General features: G+C 32.0%; 3 protein-coding genes across 5 annotated transcripts in view; 1 reads left to right on the forward strand and 2 right to left on the reverse strand.

Moving 5' to 3' along the window:
* Positions 1-5,162: 5,162 nt before the first annotated feature.
* On the reverse strand, positions 5,163-8,665 carry LOC144842567 (uncharacterized). Its single transcript, XM_078699020.1, has 2 exons — positions 8,535-8,665; positions 5,163-6,701 (listed from the first exon to the last, which is right to left on the reverse strand). The coding sequence occupies exon 2, from the start codon at positions 6,602-6,604 to the stop codon at positions 5,543-5,545; it is 1,062 nt and encodes a 353-aa protein (XP_078555146.1). The 5' UTR covers positions 6,605-6,701; positions 8,535-8,665; the 3' UTR covers positions 5,163-5,542.
* Positions 8,666-10,191: 1,526 nt separating this feature from the next.
* On the reverse strand, positions 10,192-11,893 carry LOC144843435 (uncharacterized). Its single transcript, XM_078700221.1, has 3 exons — positions 11,535-11,893; positions 11,072-11,199; positions 10,192-10,559 (listed from the first exon to the last, which is right to left on the reverse strand). The coding sequence occupies exons 1-3, from the start codon at positions 11,876-11,878 to the stop codon at positions 10,192-10,194; spliced, it is 840 nt and encodes a 279-aa protein (XP_078556347.1). The 5' UTR covers positions 11,879-11,893.
* A 2,236-nt stretch (positions 11,894-14,129) lies between these two features.
* Positions 14,130-24,431, forward strand: part of LOC144843216 (uncharacterized) — a 30,817-nt gene continuing 20,515 nt past the window's right edge. For 2 of the 3 annotated variants that reach the window (XM_078700000.1, XM_078700002.1), the window contains exon 1: positions 14,131-14,336. The gene's annotated coding sequence lies outside the window, so the exon portion shown is untranslated. Of the gene's footprint in view, positions 14,337-24,431 lie in introns of all 3 variants that reach the window. The other variant, XM_078700003.1, reaches the window with a different exon arrangement.

The following is a 24,431-nucleotide window of genomic DNA, read 5'->3' on the forward strand; positions in this document are numbered from 1 at the left end:
TACCGTCTGAGAATTTGTTTTGTTTGTCGCATCGAGTATTTATTATCTATTTTCTTACAATTTTATATTGTTTATACAATTATTATAAGCATTCTGTAGCTTTCAGGCAACGGCGAATCAGAATGGGAGTCGTGAAATAATCTTGTTTATAAGATGTCATACTAAATCTTCATAAAGTAAAATCTATCGAATTTAAAAAGTTTCGTTGCATATTTTTAACAACAATTGAACGTCATCAAATACCAGTAAAAATTCAAGAAAACATCCTGGTAGCACCGGTTTACTGTTCTTTTTTTTACTAAAAGAAAGATTGTTTCACACAAGTTCCTTCTAAAGCTTTGTCTACACTATCAAACTCTATAAAAAATGTAATGTGCCCATATATGTCATATCGCTACCATATTAGGGCACATCACATTTGCCAAACTAGTTTGATAGTGTAGACAGAGCTTAATTGACCGCTGACAACTTGGTTAATGTCATTATAGTTGCATTAATAATCCCGGAATTGCTCTTTAAGATGAAACCGATTGTTGTCATTGCTTTTTTTACGTGTGTCGATTCTTAAATCAACGTCATTTACTGTTCTAAGTACCAACACATTAGGTAAAACATATTTGTTACGTAGTTCCATTCTAAATGTTGAATAAATAATTGCATTATTGATCAAATTAATGGCGCGGTAATGTAAAAGAATATTTGGTTTTTACATCATAATTTATGATTAAAATAAACAGTATAAAATCATTATGAAAGTATCGTAATAACATCCGAGTACTAAAGCTACCTGCGTTGCCATTGATTTACAGTTATTCTGCAACATTTAGTTTTAGAGCGTATGGTATTATGTATTTCCAATTATTTCTGTCGCGCAGAATGCGTGACGTAAGCCATACACAAAAAGCAATTAAACCCAAACACTATTGCGGTTGTAAAAGTAGTTAATGGATTCGCTTCCAATTTAATAACGAACAGTGCAAAATATCGGCAGACAAAAAAAACAAAAGAAAATCGTGAATCGGAGATGTAATTATGGATAAGTATTGACTTTGCTTTCAAAGTGTCGTCTTAAATCACCCGATTCTCTGTACTGTCTCCACATGTGACATTATGATATATTATGTATCATGGGCACATTCTGTGATACAGTGTCACATGTATTGTAGGAAAGATTAGGCTTTATATTGCCTATTTTCCAAATGTGGCATATGTGACACCTTATTACAGAATGTGCCTATAATACTTTATAAAATAGAGCTAATGGTATCGTTGACGATTGTTCGGTACCTTGTTGACCAAGACTGTATGGTTATCGTACAGAAGTAGAATAATTGACCTGTTGTATTATTCTGTTATTGATAAGCGGCCAGAAATACATCTGTCCTTCACAAAATCATATTCTGTCCGATTTGGATAAGTAGGACGGTTTCTTGGTTTGGTTGAAGATCGAATATAATTATAAAAAAACGAATTAAAGCTATTTAAAATATTTGTAAGTTTTTTTTTTCAAATTGTCTGATTTAATGTGGTGTTAAGAGGGGGGGGGGGGTATGGTAAAGGGGCGGGGGATTTAATATTTCAATTTGGGCCAAGTAGTAATGGAGGTAGTGACGAAAGTTGATAATTATAATGTTCATTGCACTGCCTACTGTTTTGTTTTCAAGAGCAGTGTTTTTGTTATTTTGAAAACTGGTGTGGTTCGTGGTCGCTTGCATCTAACAATTAAAAAGACGGTCTGTCTATATAATGGAGCATAACGTTGTTGAGTATCGTGATTTCACTGGTTTAGATTCCTACCATGGTAATGCATGATAAAAACATGTTTATATTATATAGCTTGAGCGAATAATAGCAATGCCCCCATTAACTATTATATTATTATTTGACTTTTTGTAGTTCGGCTTGGTGCCGTTTTGTCTTACTGCACACAGTGTATTTTGCGAATTGCATTAATGGTAATAAATACACAGGAAGACAACATTGTTTGATCAATTGATCCCCGTCAATCGCTTTAATTAGTCCTTCCAATTATTTTCATTTATATGAAATGGTAGACATAGTTTGTCTAATCTTGTAATTTCCAAAGTAGATTAAATTTTGAAATCAGACAGATATAATAACTTTGAATGTTTATACATATTACCAATATTTGTTTTCGTTATTATTGTATATGTTCATGTATGTTATTGTTTATTCATACACATAAATTGTGAGTGTATTATTTGTAGATAGCGATTTGTAGATAGCAGTGTTAATAAAGATGGCAGTGTTCTTTATAAGGACGACATATGCATATGACAGTGTTATTTATGACGCTGTGTTCTTGATGAAGATATACAGTGCTCTTGGTGAGGATGATGATGACATTGTTCTTGATGATGATGACATTGTTCTTGATGAAGATGACATTGTTCTTGATGAAGATACAGTGCTCTTGATAGTGATGACATTGTTCTTGATGAAGATGCAGTGCTCTTGATAATGATGACATTGTTCTTGATGAAGATAACAGTGTTCTTGATGAAGATGCCGTGATCTTGGTGAGGATGATATATGATGATGATGACATTGTTCTTGATCAAGATGCAGTGCTGTTGATGAAGATGTGTGTTTTTGGTGAAGATGACAATGTTGATGAAAATGGCAGTGTTTTTTATGAAGATTAATGTGTTTTTGATGAAGATTACTGTGTTTTTGATGAGGATTAGTGTTGTTGGTGAAGATGCGAAAACAGAATTGTAAATTTCTTTATGCAGGATCCTTGCCATCAATTATATACTGGAATTGTAATTATAAACGACTAGATGGTACGCTCGCTTCGCTTGCGTACCATCTAGGTCGTGCCCAAAGATGGACGTTCTCGAATACACAGTAATTTCAGCGTAAAAAAACTGGCGATTTCAAATGTACGTACCGCAGGACTATAATACATTGTCGTTTACAGAAACGAATAAATAGACACAATGATTTATGTAGTCAACTAAAATTAGCACCCTGAGAAACCAAATTTTTGATTTTGTATGTAACATTAAGGTTGAGGGAATGTACAAAGAGGAACCATTTTTAAATATATACTTTATCCACTCAGCAACGAAATATTTTGTCATGTTTTATAGGCCTATAAATAATATACCACTAAATACAGTCAAACATTTGCTATATTTTTTTCATTTGTATTTATTAATTAATACAAACGTTGAGAAGCAACTTTCAGTAATATAGTTTATTTGTATATTATGTGTTTATAATCTAACAGTAGGGCCTCCCACACTCACAGTAATACAGTTTATTTGTATATGTTTATATTATATCTAACAGTACCAATACTCAATTTTCGATTCAAATGGCGACCAAAAGTATTGTATTGTGTAGTATTATTGCAATACTATATCTTAAGGTTTTAAGTTTATTCTCTAAGGGCCCATAAATGTACCTACTTGTGTTAAAGCTATACCTCCATGGTTAAACCAAATAATTTGGAATGTTCCATTCATCGAAAATCAATACATTTGTATAAACGCAAAATAACATTTTTAGTCGCGTGGACGCGACTCTATAGTTCACTATGTCGGTCGGTCGGTCTGTCTGTCGGTCTGGTATCACTATGCGTTTTAGCACGCGACTTATGGCTGTTGGCCTTGTTTAAAGAAAATCGGCCTGTCTTCAACATTTTGATGCTGTACTCGAGCTATTTTCAGCCATTAAAAACAATTATCGTAGGAGGAGTATTATTGTGTGCGGGTATTTTTCAAGATGGACATCCATTAGACAGTGTATACCACGATCGGAAAACACCCCTACTTGGGGCAAATCGTTGAACCTAAATTCGTTTTAATTGTCAATAACTAATTATCGAACTTAATTTAATTAGTAAACAGGGTTACTTCAGGTGGTTAAAATCAGTACCTAAAGTACGAACCAACGTTATATACCATCGAGTAAAAATTCTAGAAATAACGCGCGATTTACCGAATTTTGCCCTTTCGTAAATTTATGACTAAATAAAATGAATGAATTGACATTGAAAAATTGAATGACAGTGTTGATGGAAATGTCCGTGTTCTTGATGAAGATGACATTGTTGATGTTTATATTCATATGATTCCGGGCACATGTTGTAGTATGTGGTGATACAGCACTGAGAATCGGGTATGTTGTGTGGAAAAGTTCATTGATGATGATACAGATGGCAGTGATGTTGATAACATTGACAGTAATGCTGTTGCTGGTGGTAGTGTTGGTTAAAGAAAAGATGGCAGTGATACTTACTGATAATTACAGTCTTGTTGTAGGAGATGTTAATGACGATGGAAGATGATAGTGCTGCTTATTACAAGGCTACTAGTGTTAATGAAAACAAATTTGAAAATATAAATATAAAAGAAGAAGGTGCTGTTGATGACAAATTAGACGGCTTCAGTTGTATTAAATTAGATGAACCAGTGTTATGTGTTCTACTTAAATCCAATCTATGATGCAATACCACTGACGGTGGTCGATAAGATGAAAGTAGAACTGAAAACAATTTAATTAACCATGACGCTGTTCCTCTTATAATTTCTCTTATAGATCACTATGTGTGTTTTATGCATGACTACCCTTAATAAAGCAGTACAATTGAAGGAAATGAATTAGGTCTCAGAATATATCGGGCTAATAAAATCACAAAAAGCTCTAGTCGCTTCTCCAATTATATATTATGCTAAAGAGATCAGATATCATGCTGTTTTGTTTGTTGTGTTTTAAAGTGTAACTCAGTCTTATTGAAAGGTTAACTTATTCCAAGTTCGCTGGTAGGCTAAACCATGCAATAAGCTAACATGATAAAAATGTAATTTTCCAGTATTCCTAGTAACCGTGTATCAATCTTGTGATAACAATGTCGATGTGAACATGTGAATAATGTGCAAATAACCCGGATATTTGAATTAGCGTATACCACGAAACTAGAGATACAGCCTCTACTTTATGAAATTTTATTGTGAAAATTAACGTACTTTGTAATACAGTATAATAAAATAATTCGGCTTACTTTAAAATAATTCGGCTTACTTTAAAATGATCTCTTAAACTCTGTACATAATAAGAAAATTGAACTAAACGTGATCCCTTCAACATTAATTTGCAAATCAAATATTAATTTTACTGAACTAATAATTATGAGCAAACCATTTTGCATGTTTTGTACACAAACCTATTTCCACGAAGTTTAATGAACAATACTAATGTAAGCATATGCATAATTGCTATAATAAAAGACATACTATTGAAACGGGGCATATATAGTAGGATAACATTTACTAATGTTATATTGCTTTTGCTAAAATATTATAGGGATAATTGCTTTATGTTTTTTTTATCAATCGAAACTACGTAAGTACAATGATTGTGTTTTATTATAACGAGACCTTAAGCCTATAGTATTACAATCCCTACGTTGAAGAATAGTGCATTTTAGTATCATCATGGACCTATAAATTAGGTCCATGGTATGATTAAGGCAATCTAACAACGCATTGTTTTACCATACACCGCACTATCGCTAATTCTCAAGTTTTTGTTTATTTACAATTCTTTGTTGTATTCTTTTTCGACTATAACTGCTAGATGGTGATTGTTTACCTTTATCTTTTCCTTTTATTTCCTTATATTGCGGATCTCTGGCTGCATTTGGTTTTATGACCCTACCCGACTTTGTGATGTACGTAGGTGCATTTGATTGTCCTGCTGTTTTTATAGTATTTGCTTCAAATTCTGCTAGCCGCCTTGCCAAATCCAGCATCACAGCGTCTTGGTCGCTAACTGTACTTCTAAACGACTGAATACTGCCAACACCGGGGCTTCTTGTCCCGTGGGTATTAGGTTCATATAATGGTACCAACTCTCGTGAAAGTATCGAACCAAGTGTATTGCGTAGACTTGTCACACCACCGCGTAATATTGGATCCGAATCTCTTGATCCCGTCCATTTGTTTTGAGCTGACAACGATTCTCTGTCGTGTGATGCCATCTTTGGATTTTTAACTTCTCGCAATTCTTTTGGTATTTCTGGTAGATATTGCATTAAATGATCCGGTATGTTGTGGAAACGTTTTGCTCCTCCGATTTCGACTAACATTTTGCAAAAATCGGTGTCCTCTTGAGAAGCCGCGATGTAAAGAGGGAAAAGTCCTTCCGTGTTCTCTTTATCTACATCTATATCTTTGCCGCCTACTTGTAAAAGCATCTCTAAAGCGTCATGGTTATCTGCCCTGATTGCATACATCAACGCCGTGTTACCTTCTTCGTCTTGTATGTTATAATCGACTTTACACGCTTTTAATATTATTTTTAAAATATCGATTCCATCTTCACGGTTACATAAATACATCAATGCTGTTCGCTTATGCTTATCCTGTAAATTTACATCAGCGCCGTAATTTATCAAGTTTCGTACAATAAGCCTTCTCATGTCGCTTTCTTCAAGAACGACCGCGCGCATCAAAGCCGTGCGGTCAAATAGATCTCTCATGTTTGGATTCTCCTTTTCCTCGAGCATTTGACGAACGGTTCCACTGTCTTCATTATTAACTGCAACTATCAGATTTTTGGGTTTAGCACTCATAACTGATAACTGACTGATAACTGACTGCTGTTCCTATTGTCCTTAATTTTCAAAACGTGCTACTTTCCTTAACAAGCAATTCTAGAAGATTGTATTTCTGTGAATTCAAAACAAAAACGTATACAAATCAAAAATAAAACAAGCTATAGTATATACTTGTTTGTTAATGATTTATTTTTGATGTTACAATAAATATACATGAATAGACCCGGACGAACCTTTTCACTAGTTGTATACTACAGTATGTGTGCTTAGGCCTATAACATTTTGTTAGCATAAATTACTTGATAAACTAAGAAAGCCTCTACTAAATGAAGTAAGTATGTGCGTTTAAGTGTGTATACCATAGTTCATTGAATATACATATTTGGGTAAAATTAGTATCCATATAATTATTTCAATGTTGCTTCTTTACTTAGTAGTATGTTTTCCAGCCAAAAATTATATGAATAAACGTTAAAAAAACCAAATAACTCAAACCAACGTACACAGTTACAAACTACTTATGCCTAACAGTTTAGCATACGAATTGAATTAATGTTCATGTCGGATGAGGACTATATTCTTTTTCATTTTTTTGTTGTTTTTTTTTTTTGGTATTTTGGTATATTTAGGCACACACTTATTCAGTCATTTTTGTTCATGTTTGTGCTTAATACAATTATTTTATAACAATTTACTCATTATTTTATTAACATTATTCATAATCATTTGTTTAATTATGCATACATTCAACGCGTGGAGTAGACAACTTAAATATTGTTATACCTCATTATACCCGTAGCAAAATGGATTCGTCTTTTAAAGTTGCAGGCGGAAAAATATGGAATGACTTGCCAGCAGATATAAAACATTCACCCAGATCTCATTTCTTTTCATAACATTTAACTTCCAGTTTATATTTTTTGTTGCTATTATTATTAATTGTAATTGTATAGGCCTAAGTAATTAAATTTGTATCCGTTTTTGTCGACAGGACCACAATGCAAAACAAGTATATTTCTACTTGATTGTGTATAATCCTGTATAAATATGTTGTTAAATAAATAAATAAATACAAATTGTTTAACAAAGTTGTATATATAACATATAGGCATAAATAAATATAAATATATACAGGCGTACAGCTCTGCTATATATTTCAAGCTGTTTTACTTTATAGTTTTTATTATAGCTTTTTGCTTATTTTATTTTGTATCTCCATTGAGATCCAGCCGCTGATACCCACAGCATTGTCATCATTTTCAGTAATTTACCTTTGGATTTATATACAGGCCTACATAAACATGTGTGCGTGCGCACTCCTTCATGTAAGTAACTGTACAAGTCCGCATGTAATTGTACATCATGCACGCATACACACACATATCCATACATTTATTATAATTGTTAATATTGATTTACAATTTTATTGATTTGAGTTATTTTATTTTACAGGGCTTTAATAGATCATTACTTTAAATGCACATAACATTTTTTGTTCACATTACTAGTAAAGGATTGCTAGGTTTACAGTAAGTTTATAATAAGTAATTATTTATTGTATTATTATAATTTATAAGAATGTGCATAGTATAATTATGTAAAATATAAAATGTGTCCATTAAATCGACATTTATTATCATATTTATCGTTATCGTTTCTATATTTATATCAATAAACCTATATAAATAATTAAATAAATAAAAGAATGGGCGTGCGTTATACATCCATGAACCCCGAGTTGAATTTCCACGTAGATCTGACAAACGATTTATTTAATTTGTGAATTTTGTCTCAACTTAAATCCAACATTATTCTACCCATTGAAAACAAGTACATACATACACTTTTTTCAAATTTAAAGAACAATAAACGTCCAGGAAGAATATTTAAACACTTGTGTTTATACACTGCATGTATATTATATATAAATATGTAAATTACTTACCAAAAACTAGACCATCTTTGAAACCGTCATAACTTAACAGATCGTTTCAGACCTACAGACAGTGTGTATTGTGTTTTATCACGACAGCAGAATAGTCGATTGTTATTCGTTCACAGTTACTCCTCAACTAACCACTTACCCGTATTCGTGTTAACGCATCATATTGTGGTCGTTGCTAGGGGATGATACACGTTTTGCATTGATAGAGGAGTGAGCACAAAAGCATAAGACAGCAAATGTTAATGGAACTTCGGCTAGCTAATAGCTAACAGTGTCGATTTTCGATGATGATGATGATGATGGTGATGACATTCACTAGACTCTACATTGAATAGGCAATAACCTTGTAATGGAATTGTTAAAACTGATTGCAAATTAGCTTTTTTAGATAATGAAACATTGAAGAATATACGACTAATTTTCAATATATATACATATATACTTTTGAATAGAATATGTAATGTTCCGTATATTATTTTTTAATTGTCTTTAAAATTTTAATCGGGTGGCCATAATCTGTTACCACAAACTAAAATTTGGCCTCCTTCTGCACACTATTGATATTCATCTGAGTTTGAAAAAAACAATAAAATCAAACAAATAAACGTAGGCCTAATCGAAGTCGGTTGGTAATTTCCCGCAACTCTACTTTCTGAAATTGAGTTACCATAATATTATTGTTTTTAGTCGCGTGGACGCGACTCTATAGTTCACTATGTCGGTCGGTCGGTCTGTCGGTCTGTCCGGTATCACTATGCGTTTTATCGCTTTTCTGTACTTTTTGAACTGTTTTGATGTACAGAAAAGTTTTAAAGTACATTACTTTTTGAAAGTTCATTGTTTTCTGAGAGCATGCGACTTATGGTTGTTGGCCTTGTTATGTAATAAGTTGTTTTTCTTGCTTGTGAGATAATCATGCGCTCTGTACAATGGATCGGTTACTCAAAGTTAAAGCAATAATAAATAAGTTTAAATGTTATCAACCTGTAAAATTGTTTAAAACAAACGGTCAAAAAAGAAAAAGGAAATTAATTGTTATTGTATTAAGCCTTGTTACAAAAAATGTGATGTGCCCATATTTAAGCATAGGCCTATCACTACCAGATTTTGGTACATCACACTTTTTTGTCAGATAGAGTTTGATAGGGGCCTAGTGTAGACAGAGCTTAAGGTATAACATTATATTAAAACGTTGTCTTATGTTTTACATTCTGAATCTTCATGTTGTAAAGCTAATATATAGGCTAATAACGTTTATAATATTAAACGTAATCCTAGAAAAACATTTCCTACGAAAAAGAACTATAGGATAAAAATATTCTAAGTCTAATAAGATATCATGTTTAGTAGGCCTAAGAGCAATATGCCTAATATCGTGACGATATTGTTTATTGTTCTTATTTATCATTTTATTTTAATGTTTGAAAAAATATCATTTTCATCAAACACAGCATAATGGTTATCATATGATGAAACTCCTGTCCTATAAAATATAATTATTGTCGCTCTGTATCGTCTGTAGTCTAAACCTGCCTTTAATATTTCTAATATTTTTTAATATTTATTTTAATATTTATATATTTCTAGGCCTGTATTTACAGGGGTAAATTAAAGCCGACCAACTATTACGATCACAGTAGCAAAAACTACAAATAGTTTAAACGTCAGTTGATGAAATACCTAGAGAACTCAATCTCAGATTAGCAGTGTTCTCACTCAATTCATCAAACGGTGAATAATCAAAAATGTTGTCAAGTTTAAATGTTATATCATCTGTTATTTGTCCATCTTTTTCGGCTATGTATCGATTCAATTTAGCGCAAACTCGAGATCGGAGGCCCTCTATTGCTAGCTGGTGTTCTTCTAGCTCATTTTTTAGATTGAGGGCATCTGACTTATTCTGTATGTTACGGAACTTTTTCCAATCGTTCGGAGCATGACGCATGATTAGTAGCGTAATCTGGCCTTGTGATTTGCTCTCTAGCTTGTTTGAAATCGAAAAGCCGTCGTTGTTTGAAATTAGTTCTAAAGAAAAAAAAAACATTTTGAAATCAAACAGAGATACTGCAATAACGAAATAATGCGGTAGGTCTATTTAGGCGTATAGTAGAATTTATTAGAAACGTTTACCCTTGCACAAGTGGAACAAACATTCTACGCAACCGAATTTAAAGAGAGGAAATATTTAACATTTTTTTCAAAAATATTTCTCAGGAGAAAATTATTATAAAAATAGGCCTATATATAAAATTATATACACATGTAATTATCAGTAACAAAATTCCAACTGATTCCAAATTAAATTATCGACCGGTAGGTACACCAGTAACCAAATCGCAGTTCAACCAGTTAAATCAACTGGTTTGAACTGGAACTTTTTTTAAAACTGGCTTGAACTGGAACTTTTTAACTGGCTTAAACTGGAAATTTCTGGGTTCACTATGACTCAACTTAATTAACTTTATGGATAATGTGAGAAAATAAAGTTTAAATAATTAATGTACGCAAGTCCACAGGGATCAAACGCATAAATATACCTTCTTTTTTACAATCTGTCAAATCCTGCATGTTATTTTCAATAGCTTCTATTTGTCGAGTTATATGTGATCTGTTTCGTTTACATTGTAGTGTTTCAAGTTCTAGTTGTAAAATTTCCTGAGTTAATCTGTAAAAATAATGTAGGGCCTATGTAGGCTAGGTAAAGGCTTTTCTAAGTTGAATCTACCTGTAAGCATAGGCCTAGGTAGGCCTAGCCTAAAACATGTTTTTATTAAATTATTTTTTTTAATTCTATAGGCCTAGGCCTATCTAATGTTTAAAATCTTTAGGTAGGCAGACAATAATTGATTAATTGGGTTTTTTTTTACTTTGAGTAGCCCTAGGCCTAGGTAGGCCTAGCATAACTTTAGTCCTAGTCTAGACTAGGGCCAGGCCTAGGCGCGCCTAGGTCTAGGCTAGGATGCCTTGTATTTGTATCATAATTATGTATGCTGCCCTCACCTTTCGTTTTCCAAATTCTTATTTAACTCGTTTTGTAATAGTTTTGTCTCAGTCTTGAGTTGGCTCAAATCAACAACGCAACTAGGCCTAGGCTTATTTCCTTCTAGGGGACGATCTCCTGGGCCAGCACCAACAATGCCTTTCTGATTCTTGCCCTCTGTTTTAATCGCGTCCGCCGATGAAGGTTGTTCTTGGTCAGGTGATGTTACAGTAGCTAAATTATCGTAATCTCTTGACCGATTCTTTTTTCTTATCCCGAAGAAACGAAACATTAGTAAAGAAAGTAATTGTGTAAGTTCGTTGTAAAAAATATTACAATACTCGTTTGTAATGGAAATTGACATTTTGATTTTTAAAATAATATAGGCCGCGCCGCCCATTCCTTCTTTCGCGCGCACATTCTAATTCTATAGAAAACTGCGCAGAACTAACTGAGTCGGCGCTGGTTTATTTAAGCCACGCGCAAAATAGTTAAGAATTTAATCTACGCTAAGTTGTGTCGATCATTGGATGGAAATAATTCCATCAGTGCAAATTGACTGCTTTTACTGGCATAATTGACGTCATAAAATTTAGTTTGACGTCACACTCCGTTGACGGACCATTTATTTCGATTTCTCAATCTTTGTCTTGGTTGTCTTGCAATCGAGTCCAATCAAATTCACATTAAAGGAAAATTATATAGACTAATACAGTGAAGAATATTGTCAAAAATCCTTGGGGAAGATGTCATTGAAGATGTAGTCTTCTATTTAAATTACAGCTGATTAATAATGGATCATCTGCGTTTTAAGAAAGTATAGAGCAAGTTCCATCTGCACATTTCCTGAAGTGCTGTCTACACTAGTTTGACGAAAAATATGGTAGTTATTTGACGTCATCGTGTTCATTGGGTACATCGCATTTTTTGTCACATAAAGTTTGACAGAGCTTTACCAATTATACATAATAAAATTGTACAATATTTCGGCCATATCAATATTTCCAAGGAAAGTCAGTGTTAAAAGATCAATTAAGCCTACACGGGAATGTAGATAAAAACAAAGGTAAATTTTAATCTAGCCCCACCTGTTCATTACGTATTGTGACGTAAATATAAGACGACTGCGCGAAACACCTGTGTAGGTATTTATCTGTATCTATCTAGCTTTTCTATTATTAATTATTCAGGCAAAATATTCACACTTAAGTGTGGTAATACCTAGTAATTTGTCACCATTTACATGTGTATCAAATTGAGTTCTTTACAGAAGGTGCATGTTTGTGGTCACCATAGTTACAGAGCAGTGGGTTTTAGTACGTCTTTTGATTGGTGTTCATTGTGTTCATTCTCAGTATTTGTATGTATTTTAATTCATTATTCATAAATAGGTTGTGTATCGATGTACTTACAATATGCACGGTTAATAATTGTATCCTTCATCATAATAAGCATAATCGACTGTATCGAAGTTCATTTACCAAAAGTTACCGAAACAAATGAAATTATGAGAACAAAAAATAGTAGGCCTACAATTTTAACCTTATCGACACACTCCTTCCCCCATATGTTTTTGCCTAGTTATATGATCAAAGAACACCTTAAATTGCTTGTATAAATACACTATAATGCACTATACATTATAAATAATCAATAACTGTTTTATTTTTTTATAATATGGATATTACCCAATTATGTTTATTTATTTGTCATTTATTTACTTACCATCAATCAAAAATGTGATAATAATGAAAATAATATATAAAAGTGGTGTTTACGCCACAAAAGAGAAACAATTCTACTGTTTTTTGTTTTTTTTTGCCTAGTTAGATGATCAAAGAACACCTTGAACTGCTTGTATAAATACATAAAAATATAAATAAATTATAAAATAATCAATTAGGCCTACTGTATAATTTTTTTGAGAATATGACAAATTTATATTTTTTTGATATACATCTGTAAGATAAATGAGAAACTTAACATATAAAAAGAAATATAAAAAGAAATATATGTAGGCCTATATTATATATTATATAATTAATTTTCAGAATATCACCCGGGCGGTTCAAAATTACTGTTTGGCGCCTGTGGTGTTATGTTATATACTGTACTGTAAATGCAAAAACAAAAGATAAACAAGAATTAATTGATTACAAAGAAATGTATTTTTTCAAAATGAGTATGTAACAAAAATATGAAATAAAGGTGAGTGAATCTCACAAAAGAGAAAAAAATAATAATATCAAGCAACACAAAATGTTCCATTATAATCGTTTGATTTACCAAGAATTAATTCGAATTTATTTGATATGCACTAACATGTTAAAGTACAATCATGGACAGGATGCTAATATAATAATATTATGGTTTTCTAATTACTCCCTTTCATCTTTAATAAACAACAACATGTAAATTGTTAATATAAAAGAAAAGGTTAACTTGAATATTAATGCTATTATATTGAAATGATAATAGCGATATAACTAATTTCGATTGGTTTACAATAGACTCCTTCGGGAAATCGCTATTGATTTAGCATTAAACTGCGCATGCGCAAGTACTTACCCCGTAGCGTCATGGCGGTATAAACTTATTGTGTAGATCGCATCAGTATAATTTATTCACTCGGTGAAAAACTACTAGTCTTACTGAGCTCTTACTGTCTGCTTTCGAAGCAACCTCATTGGCGATAGTTAAGCAGACTATCTCGTCGTCACTTCGGTCGTTCTCGTCCCAGTCGCTGGATATTTTGCGACATTTCCCTGCTTCTCCTTGCACCCTTTCTCGTCTGGTAAATTTGACGTTTAGTAAACGGTGAGGTACGTAAAACATTGTGTTATTTATTTTTTATTTTACGATATGAATTAATAAATAGTATATATTTGCATTTATGGTTGAATCAAATATGTACAATATTGATATTAAATAGTATTGTTACATAGTCTTATGTTTAGCTTTTTACTGAAACAAAATGTTAACGTTATAAATCAGGAATATTTTAATTCTGGTAAAGTAGAAATAATAAGTCAGAATTTGAATTGCGTGTCCGTTTCTTAACAAACAATTGTAATAGCAAATTACATAAAATAATGTGTGATACTTTGTTAATTATTATTATAACCATTACTATTCATTATTTTTAATGTTTCTTGTTATTTAACTAATGAAAGTTTGACTTATTTATAAAATATTACAAAGAAACATTGTTTTAAATGCATTTTACTGACAACGGTACATTGAATTATACTACTATCTGCCATATGCATTACTCAGGATAGCCCGATAACTGTATCAGATAAATGTTATAATGTGGCATATGCAGATTCCTAAATACAGTGTCACATGATATGTGACGAATATGTGATACTGTATCACGGAACTTTCTCAAGGTAAACTGATGAAGATGGTATTCAATGATGATGATAGTGATTCTGTCGATAATATCCAACATTATTTATACAGTATCGGGAGCGTGTTCATAATTACCGGTTCTTTACATCTTTATATTATTATGTATGACTAGATATTAAATTGCAGTATCCGCTCATTAAATATTCAGAATGAATTAAACGTCGTTCGCCTTCCATTAATATATAATAGGATAGAATTATATACGTGTGTTTAATTCATTACGATTCAGGGAAGAGATTCACTTGAATCCTCGAATTCTGAACGCCTGTATTATGTTCGTCACAACGGATCGAATGAGGTTATAGTTCACATTGTGAATTCATGAATTTAAAATAATTTAAATGAGGAATTGTTTTTGATGATGAAGGGTTCTGTTCAGTTCGGCAATCAATAAGTCAGGTTATTAACTGTGACGCATAGTAATATTTAAATGTCATGCAAAACAAATGGTTATTGTCTAAGGATCAATATTTATCGCATTAATCTCTCTTTTACTACCAAATTTATTTCTCATTTCCACTTTTAAGGCATACTACCACCCAATTTCATCATACAAAAGTTCACTAATACTTAAAATAATTATTTCATCCACAGATAAAGCGCTTTTGTTAAAATTCCAATTATTTAAACATTTTAGAATAATACCTGCTTTGTATGTACACAGAACGCCAATTTAAAACATATCAATATCAACATTTCCCCGTACCAATATAAAATTGTTTTCCAATGTCATATCTATTTAAATTAATAGCATTAATAAAACGCCATAAATTGTGTTTTTCTTTACATTTTAAAAAGAGATATGTATTAATCTGTTAATACTGTTCATTACATTGATTAAATGTATCGAACTAGTAATTTTCACCAAATTTGCCGTCGATAAAGCCTACAGCTATTTAAACCGGATATACGATATTCGCACAATCACCATGTTTATTTAAAATGAAGTAGCGCGCACACGCACACACATACATGAAAATACTGTTAAAATAATTTGATAGTAGATTTACATTAGCGATCAGTAGCATTTTAATTATAATTTTTTACTGGGCTATGAGTCAACGTTGTGTGATTGCGTCATACATAAGAATTAGCTTCTGCGTACCGCATGGTCTTTAGCAACGTGTCCTCGTAATTATTATGAAACTTTATTTTTTTTCCCACAATGTAGTTATTATTATAAGTTTCGTCTCCTTCTAATTATAGTTTTATCACATTCGAAATAACGCGCAACTCATGTTTATTCTTGTCCAATTTTTTTCTAAATTTCAATATGTTTTGGCTATTATCTTCTGGTTTATTTCGATTGTGAATCTCAAAATTCCACTTATGTCACACTGACACTGTATATTGTAGTATTCAGCATTTTCGACATGACTTTTGTCATATTCCATTACAGAGTGAATTAGTGAAATTCCAATATTGTTACTGGACTAATCCTCTTTCACGTTATTTTTTTTTATATTTCTTACTGACTAAAATCAGTCAGAAATAGGCCTATCACCATAATTCAAGTGAAAAAAAATTAGCTAATTCTATACATACTTTTAATTGTGTTTTTGTTCACGTTTGCATATGGCGTTGATACATCATTCATAGTTAAATGCGTAAGAATATCAAGTTATATAATTCGATTCGTCAAATAAAAAAAATACACTTCACCTTAGAACTAGTTTCCAGTGCTGTATAGTGTAGTAGTAATAATTAGAAAATTAGAAAAGCTGTAATTACTGTTCTGGTTGAACGGTAATGTTTTTAATTAGCAAAAATGAAGGATTTATTCAGACTAAAATGAGTGAACTTTATACCTTAATTAGAACGATATTATCTCAAAAAATTGTTCATGAATCCAGGAGGCCATAGAAACTGTAAGTATTCATCCGCGTCTGTTCTGTCAACCATGTATGCTTGGAAATTATTATTGTATTAAAGATCTTATTGGACATATTTTGATGAATAATCTAAGCATTTTTTTATATCATTCGGTCTACTATATTATCGCATTAAAACAGAAACATGAACATATCTACAGACATAAATTGGTAACATAAAAAATAAACTTAAACAACCCATCGACTGAAATAACATCCCGTCTATGTACTAATGTATACCTGTAATTTTACCTTCAGAACAAACATCGTGTTTATCGAACGTCTGCTTTTTCAGATCAGATGTTTTTATGTATTACTGTCTTCCTTTTACGTCTTATTATAGCTGGCAAATTGTTACTTTACACTATGCCTACGTCATAAGTCGGAGGAAAGTTTGGTACTCCCGGATGTAGGCGTGCATTTGTTATGATTGGGAAAGTCGGTAAATTAGATCGTATATTCGTTTAAGTTGTTTGTTATCAGGTCAATACATTTTTATTGCAGTAACAAATAAATATTCTACACTTTTAACAGTTTTGTTTTTTTATTGTGGTCGATTTTGTTTATTTATTTGTTGTTTTGTATTTCTTACAATGGGGGCACCATGACTTTTCGACTCCTGTCTATCAAACTCGAAGGTGTGGTATGATGTTTAATGAATTACGGCTACTGAACTCGGTATATTTTGATAACTCTCTACTATTGATCTATTAACTTGGAGGCTGCTGGCTTTTGGTTCTTATTTTCAAGTACATTTCATTTAACAGCAAAACAGTGTGTTGTCTATGCATATTTTATGATATCCTCATGCAATGGTTATTTTACGATGTGTGTTACATGCGCATTAGTTGAGTATTAATTAATAATAACTGGCTTCACGTCAAATACACGTTAACTTCTATTATTTTTTGTACTTTGATTGGGAAACCAGACCTGAGTCAATACTTAAGATCATGTCAGATTTATTAATTATCTCCCATGGTAACCAAGTCCACTTAATTAATGTTTGAGTTTTTTCTAATAATTAATTCTGACGCATGCGTTATTGGTATTTCTTTATTTTAACAATGGATTAAACAATAACAACCTTGTAGAATTATTAAGTCTTGTCGATTCTGTTTAATTTCATTGTTGCAGGTTTATTCCAATCACGTACTCTATCCCATACAAATAAGATATTGCATTCATATCTTCCACACAACATGCCATAAGTTAGTGATAATATTAACACTAAAACCTTCAGCAGATTAACCTCAGTATCAAGTCTACTTGCTGCATATTAGGTGTTTATTATTCGTGAACATACTAACATATTCTAGAATATTCAGATAACATAAATAACGTATTTTCAGATTCCATGGGATGGGTTATTCGGATGAAGCAAATTAAAGCTTTGTCTACACTATAAAACTTTAAATATGTGCTAATATATGGACAGGATGACGTCATATAAATAATGTATTTGGCAAATCACACATTTGTCCAACTACAGTAGTTTGATAGTGTAGACAGAGCTTAAAGCGGTGATCACATTTTGTCATACACTGGTCTATCCCCATGCATTATAAGACAAGGGACATTGATGAGTGGAATTGATAGAATATTTTCATAAGATGTACGTGGCTATTTAACGAGTCATTACAAAACAGTAAATATCATTTTTCAAACACAATTACTAGTGTGAAAATGTCTGGGCATTATGGGCATACAATATTACATACGGCGCTCTGAGAATGTGGCCTGGGAATAGAGTTGTTACAATATGCCTACAGGTTGGTTTTCGAAAACGTTCGCGTTGCACAAACGCATTTTTTTTCGAAAGAAAACATGATCGCACAATGTACAAATCGTATGGGTGGACCCAAATACTGTAATGCAGGGAACGTAATGTCCAATCAACAAATCAATGATACACTCAAGTGTGCTTTAAAGCGATATAGTTTCCACAACTGTTGTGCTATTTGTGTTTGTGTAGTTGATGTGTCTACTTTGTTGATCTTGTTATTTTGTCATTAAATTTCTTAAAGAAGCGTTATTTTTAGTTATTTACATTGAAAAATACCAGCTGTTGTCACAGCAAGTTATATTGTAAATACAAACCTAATTCATCAACGCATCATTTCAAAAAGATATTACCAAAAATAGACATTGAAGATCCAAATAGCTTCTTTAAAAATCTGTGGGAACTGATATGACGTCATTTAATCTAACAACGTCCGTCATATTTTGTTACATGTCGCATAGATTACACTATTAAAACAGTTTACATACAGTATAATGAATTGAACGTTTTATTTTCTCATAAAGAGCTTTGATAACATTTTACATAATTACAATTATGTTTAGAAAACGGCCGTAGTTAAACCCTTGTATGGACCACCAAAGGCAATATTTGTAAAATTTAGATTACAGCTGTGCAAGAACAAAATAAATACGATTGGCAGTGAAAATTCGACTATAAACTGTATTACTTTATTTTATTTATTTTTGTAGTGTAATGTAATGTAAATGTTATTATAGTAATGTAGTTCTGAAGAATTTTTCAAAAGCCTCTTGAAATAGAAATGCAGAATAAATTCAAAACGATTCCATAAATCCTCGTTTTTCAATGTTATTTTACATCGTTTGAAGGCATATTGTACTCATAAAAAGGGGTGTTTATTTCTCTTTTTATAAGTGAAAACAGTATTTGTTTTCTACGTTATTATTGAAACTCTGAAATAGCTTACTCAACGCGACTCTACAGCTCACTATGTCGGTCGGTTGGTCGGTCGGTCGGATGGTCGGTCGGTCGGTTGGTTGGTTGGTCGGTCGGTAAACACTAACTCAAATTTGAGCACGCGACTGCCGCCATGTATATGGCCTTGTTTTATATTAATCTTCATTTTCATATTTTTGGGGGACAATACATCTTTAACTGTTGAAGTTATTGAATCGTTAGGACTACTCATTAAAGAAATAGAGATTAGACGGAACCTATGCAGTGCCATTGTTTTGTTTAAGAAAGGAAATGTTAAATTGAATCACATTGTGCTTCAATACCTCACTCAAAGCTGGAAACAGTAAATACAACAAGTTGACAACTTAAGAAATCATTTTTATAAGAAAGACATATTATAAATAATTTCCTTAGGCCTATCTCGCTTCATTAGTGTTTGTTCCCAAACAGATCAATATTATTTTTAGATTGAGAGAAATACAATGTAATGTAGTAATTATAAAATATTGTAAATCTCATTAGCAGAATTCATTTTGTAATAGCGCTCGGTAATGATGTTCTGTTATAAAATGTGTATTATGTGTTGCCATGGTTATAAAGAAATGGCGATTCGTGTTTAGTTCTCTAAATCTCTGTCTACACTATCAAACGTTATGCCCATATATGGACATGATGATGTCATATCACTACCATATTTGGAAAAATTACTACCATATTTAGGCAAATCGAACTAGTTTGATTGTTTAAACAGAGACCTGGATTGATGAAGCAAAGTAAATTTGATATATCCATGTCATATCAATCTTCAAAGTAATCATAATAAATAAACTGTCTTCTAAACTATCCTTTTAAAAATCAGTTGTATTTAAGACAGATACACTTAATTCAGTGTCGGTGTGATTCTAAGCATAATACAAATATTATTATTTCGTCAGTGTAGACAATATCCGTTTTGAACGTGTGAAGTATACAGTTTGGCGTATAGTTACCAACAATAAGTTGTAGGAAATTCAGATGTAATTCTTAAAATGGAAAAAGTGTTTGCATTATACGTTTCCGTTCACGATTTTCATAAGAGAATTAAGATTTGAGACTCCATTACAATGTGTTATACTAATCGAATTTATTCGCGCGAATTGAACATTACTGCGTTTGATTTGCTACGTATTTTTCTTTGCATTACAACCAGTGGATGAAAATCAGGCGTTATTCCAATTCCTAAATTTAGTTAAAATTGTGATTTGTTTTAATTCTAAATAGATCCCATTTTCTTTTACATATAAAAACGTGTTTTAAATCTATTCATGCATTTGTTATGAGTAAGTTTCTCATCCCATAATGCACTTATTACGTGATTTTTACGCTTCTGACCAGTTAAAAACGCTGGACAAAATACTGATGAATCAAGGAAAGTCATTAATTCAAATTCACATTCAAATTAACATTTTTTTCTAGTTAAAAGGATTAAAAATGTCTTATGCATTGTATATAATTACTGTATTCATCAACAGAAACAGACCATACAGATGTTGCGTTGTGTAATTTTCGAGGTTTCAACCACAATAGGCGAATTACGCCATTCAATTTACGCATTTCGTGACAAATAAGTCACGTGCTAATTCTATTTTTACAATTTCCAAGTAACGGACGTTTAGAGTACTTAAGAAAATAACTAAGATATCTGCTAGCGATGCTAAGTAGGGGCATCGAATGCAGAGTAGCTTTTATTATAAGTTATGATATTAGGTATATTTGACAACTAAATCTATTAACGGAGGTCTGTGTATTAGGCTACATACAGTATTTTTACTTGATTTTAGCATGTGTTTACAAATACAAATACAAATAATGAATGTTTATCAGTTGAATAGGGTGAATAGTGTCATGAGTTTTAATAATGACTGTTAAAATAAAACAGCTAGGCTTTCATGAATAATTAATATTCTCTCTATTCAACGAATAAAAACATTCACTACGTGTTTTATTCGTTTCACCACTACAGTTTCATTCATTCATTCAGTGCATTCATCAGTGGAAAATTACTTCTATGTATTGTCACTTGCATATAAAATTTACATAGAAAGTATGTTTGCTCTGAGATACAAAAACAGATAAATTAAACAATTACAAAGTGCCACATCACTCTCATACAGTATACTAACAAACATTCAGTGCCCAAATGGCAGCTGACATGACTAAATAAATTACGAAATCTTTTTGTATTAGAGTTGATGAACCGGGTAACGTCTACCTCTACGTAACATCTCAAATACATTATGCATGGGATGAGTATAATCTTCCGATATAGAATGTGTTTTCCTAATTAATCGATTTTCAAAAAAAGTAATTTAAACTAAAAGCTGACATGTGATAGAACCATTAAATAGAACGTTTACCGTGCAATATAACTAATAACGAACGACACGTGACACGAAATTAACCAACAAATACAGAATACAGAATACAGAAATGTATTGGTCCAAAAGGAAATTCGTTTCGTTAACAAGCTCTCAAAACAATTAATTAAAAATATATAAAAAGTCATGAATACAAAAATACAAGATCTCATAAAAAAACGAATAAAACATCAAAAGGACAAGAATATAAAAAATATATATCGTAACATATAAAATATAAAATATATTAGCAGTATTATATACAGACATACAGATACATACAAATTACATAATCAATCTATCTTTTAATAGTTGCGTTATATAAATGGCAAGAATTTGGAACAAATGAATTTCGAAGACGATCATGATCTCCTCTTAGTGGACGTAGCCTGATACCCGATCTGTTTAAAACATAGTACTTATTTAGTGGGTGTGTGTGGTCATTCATAATCATGTTAACTTTATGTAATACTCTTTTTTCATATGTTTGTTGAATAGTTGGTAGGTCAGAGCCAATAATTTTGCCTGCACGCTTCCTGACTCGTTCTAATTTTTCTTTGTTCTCATTTGTAAGACCAAAAAACAACGATATTAAACTAATAGTTAAAACACTTTGCACTATAGCCCTATAGAATAACGTTAATATAGTATTATCAATTTTATATAGTTTTAGTTTTCTTAAGAAATATAGCCTCTGATTTGCTTTTTTAAACACGGTATTTATTTGAGTATTAAATTTGAGACCTTTGTCAATAGTGGTTCCTAAGTATTTTTGTTCGTCTACTTGATCTATGTCTACACCTTTAATAATTAACTTATCATGTCCAAACATTTTACGTCTTGTATCAAATACTATTTCTTTAGTTTTGTTTTTATTTAGTTGTAGGTAGTTTGTACACCAGTCCACAAATTTGTCAACCTCATTTGTGTACGGTGACGCATCTGCTCCACGAAGATAACCGGAGATTACAGTATCATCCGCGTATTTTATCATTGAGGTTGTACTGCCTAACGTTTCATAGTCGGAAGTATATAGTGAAAACAAAAACGGCGAAAGGACGCATCCTTGTGGTGCTCCCGTATTGCAAAGCGTTGTGCTGGAAACGTTGCCGTCCATGCGAACGTATTGAGGTCTCTGTTGCAGAAAGTCCATGGTCAGAAGTGAAAGGTTGGGATTAATATCCATCCCTCGTAATTTTCTAATCAACAAATGCGGTTGTAAACAATTAAAAGCGCTCGAAAAGTCAACGAAGAGTGCCCTGACAAACGTATTCCTAGTGTCAATATGCTGAAAAATATTGTGCAAGAAAAGAATAATAGCGTCATCAGTTCCTCTCTTGGGTCGGTAGGCAAATTGAGTAGGATCAATCGATACGCCCTCTTCGTCAAGTTTACGATTCAAAATAATGCGTTCAAAACACTTCATAACATTTGAAGTGATTGTGACTGGTCGGTGATCGTTTTGGGTTACTGGATATTTTATTTTCGGAATCGGTCTAATTTCTGAAGTGTTCCAGATCTTTGGAATTTTTCCACATTCCATGGATGTATTAAAAATATCGCAGAAAACTCCTGACAGTTGATCACAGCATGACTTTAGAACCCGATTTGGAACATAGTCTGGCCCTGTCGCCTTATTTATTTTAACTTTCTTAAAACTCGATCGAACCTCTCCTTCATTTATTTCGATTTGTCTACTCACCTCCTTTTCCTTATTTAATTGTTCCTTTAAATCATCTATCTCTTTTGAAAAATCATGTTGATCAAAACGGCAAAAAAATGTGTTAAGATCATCTGTAGTATAAATGACAAGTATATACTCAGACGTTGAATCTTCATTCTAAAACAATATGTAAGATGATGTTTCTCACGATGTGTTGCTTTTGTTATGTATCAATAATATCATTTCCATTGCTTTCCTTTTGAAATGTGCGAGCGTTATAGTTTCTAACAAAATTATATGATTTATTTTTTATTTTATAACTTGTATATTAGTAGTGGAACTCAATCGAGTAAGGCATACATTCGTATCTCTCAACAGATTTATACAGATGGTTTCTTCCAGATGGCACCTCATGATAGTTAATATTATTATTAATGTATTTTTATATTTTCTAATATTTCATGCCATATTTCTTCATCGAATAAGTCGGCATACCAGTTTGTTTTACTATATTATTTCTTCAAAATACATTGGATCTTTTATTATACATTTCCTGTACCAAACAACACAGCTGAAAGCGATGACGTACAGTTTTTAGAACTGCTGAGAAGAGCAGGTTATCAATATTGACTCAAAACTTCTCAACTTTCCTAAGAAGGAACAGTTGCATATTATTGCATTTTACTTATTGGTCATTTTACACTGTTCAGCGGCCCAGTTTATTTTATTACACCTAGCTATGTTGTAACTTAGTAAGTTTTTATTCGCGTGCAACGCGACTCTACAGCTCACTATGTCGGTCGGTTGGTCGGTACTAACTCAAATTTGAGCACGCGAATGCAGCCATCTATGTC

The sequence above is a fragment of the Antedon bifida genome, chromosome 5, assembly GCF_963402885.1.
Source record: "Antedon bifida chromosome 5, ecAntBifi1.1, whole genome shotgun sequence".
Taxonomy (NCBI): domain Eukaryota; kingdom Metazoa; phylum Echinodermata; class Crinoidea; order Comatulida; family Antedonidae; genus Antedon; species Antedon bifida.

Coding starts and splice junctions, on each gene's coding strand:
- LOC144842567 (XM_078699020.1), bottom strand. CDS start 6,604: ATGAGTGCTAAACCCAAAAATCTGATAGTTGCAGTTAATAATGAAGAC.
- LOC144843435 (XM_078700221.1), bottom strand. CDS start 11,878: ATGTCAATTTCCATTACAAACGAGTATTGTAATATTTTTTACAACGAA. Junction 11,200..11,534: donor AAGAATTTGGAAAACGAAAG/GTGAGGGCAGCA, acceptor TTATTTTTACAG/ATTAACTCAGGAAATTTTAC. Junction 10,560..11,071: donor GACAGATTGTAAAAAAGAAG/GTATATTTATGC, acceptor TTTTTTCTTTAG/AACTAATTTCAAACAACGAC.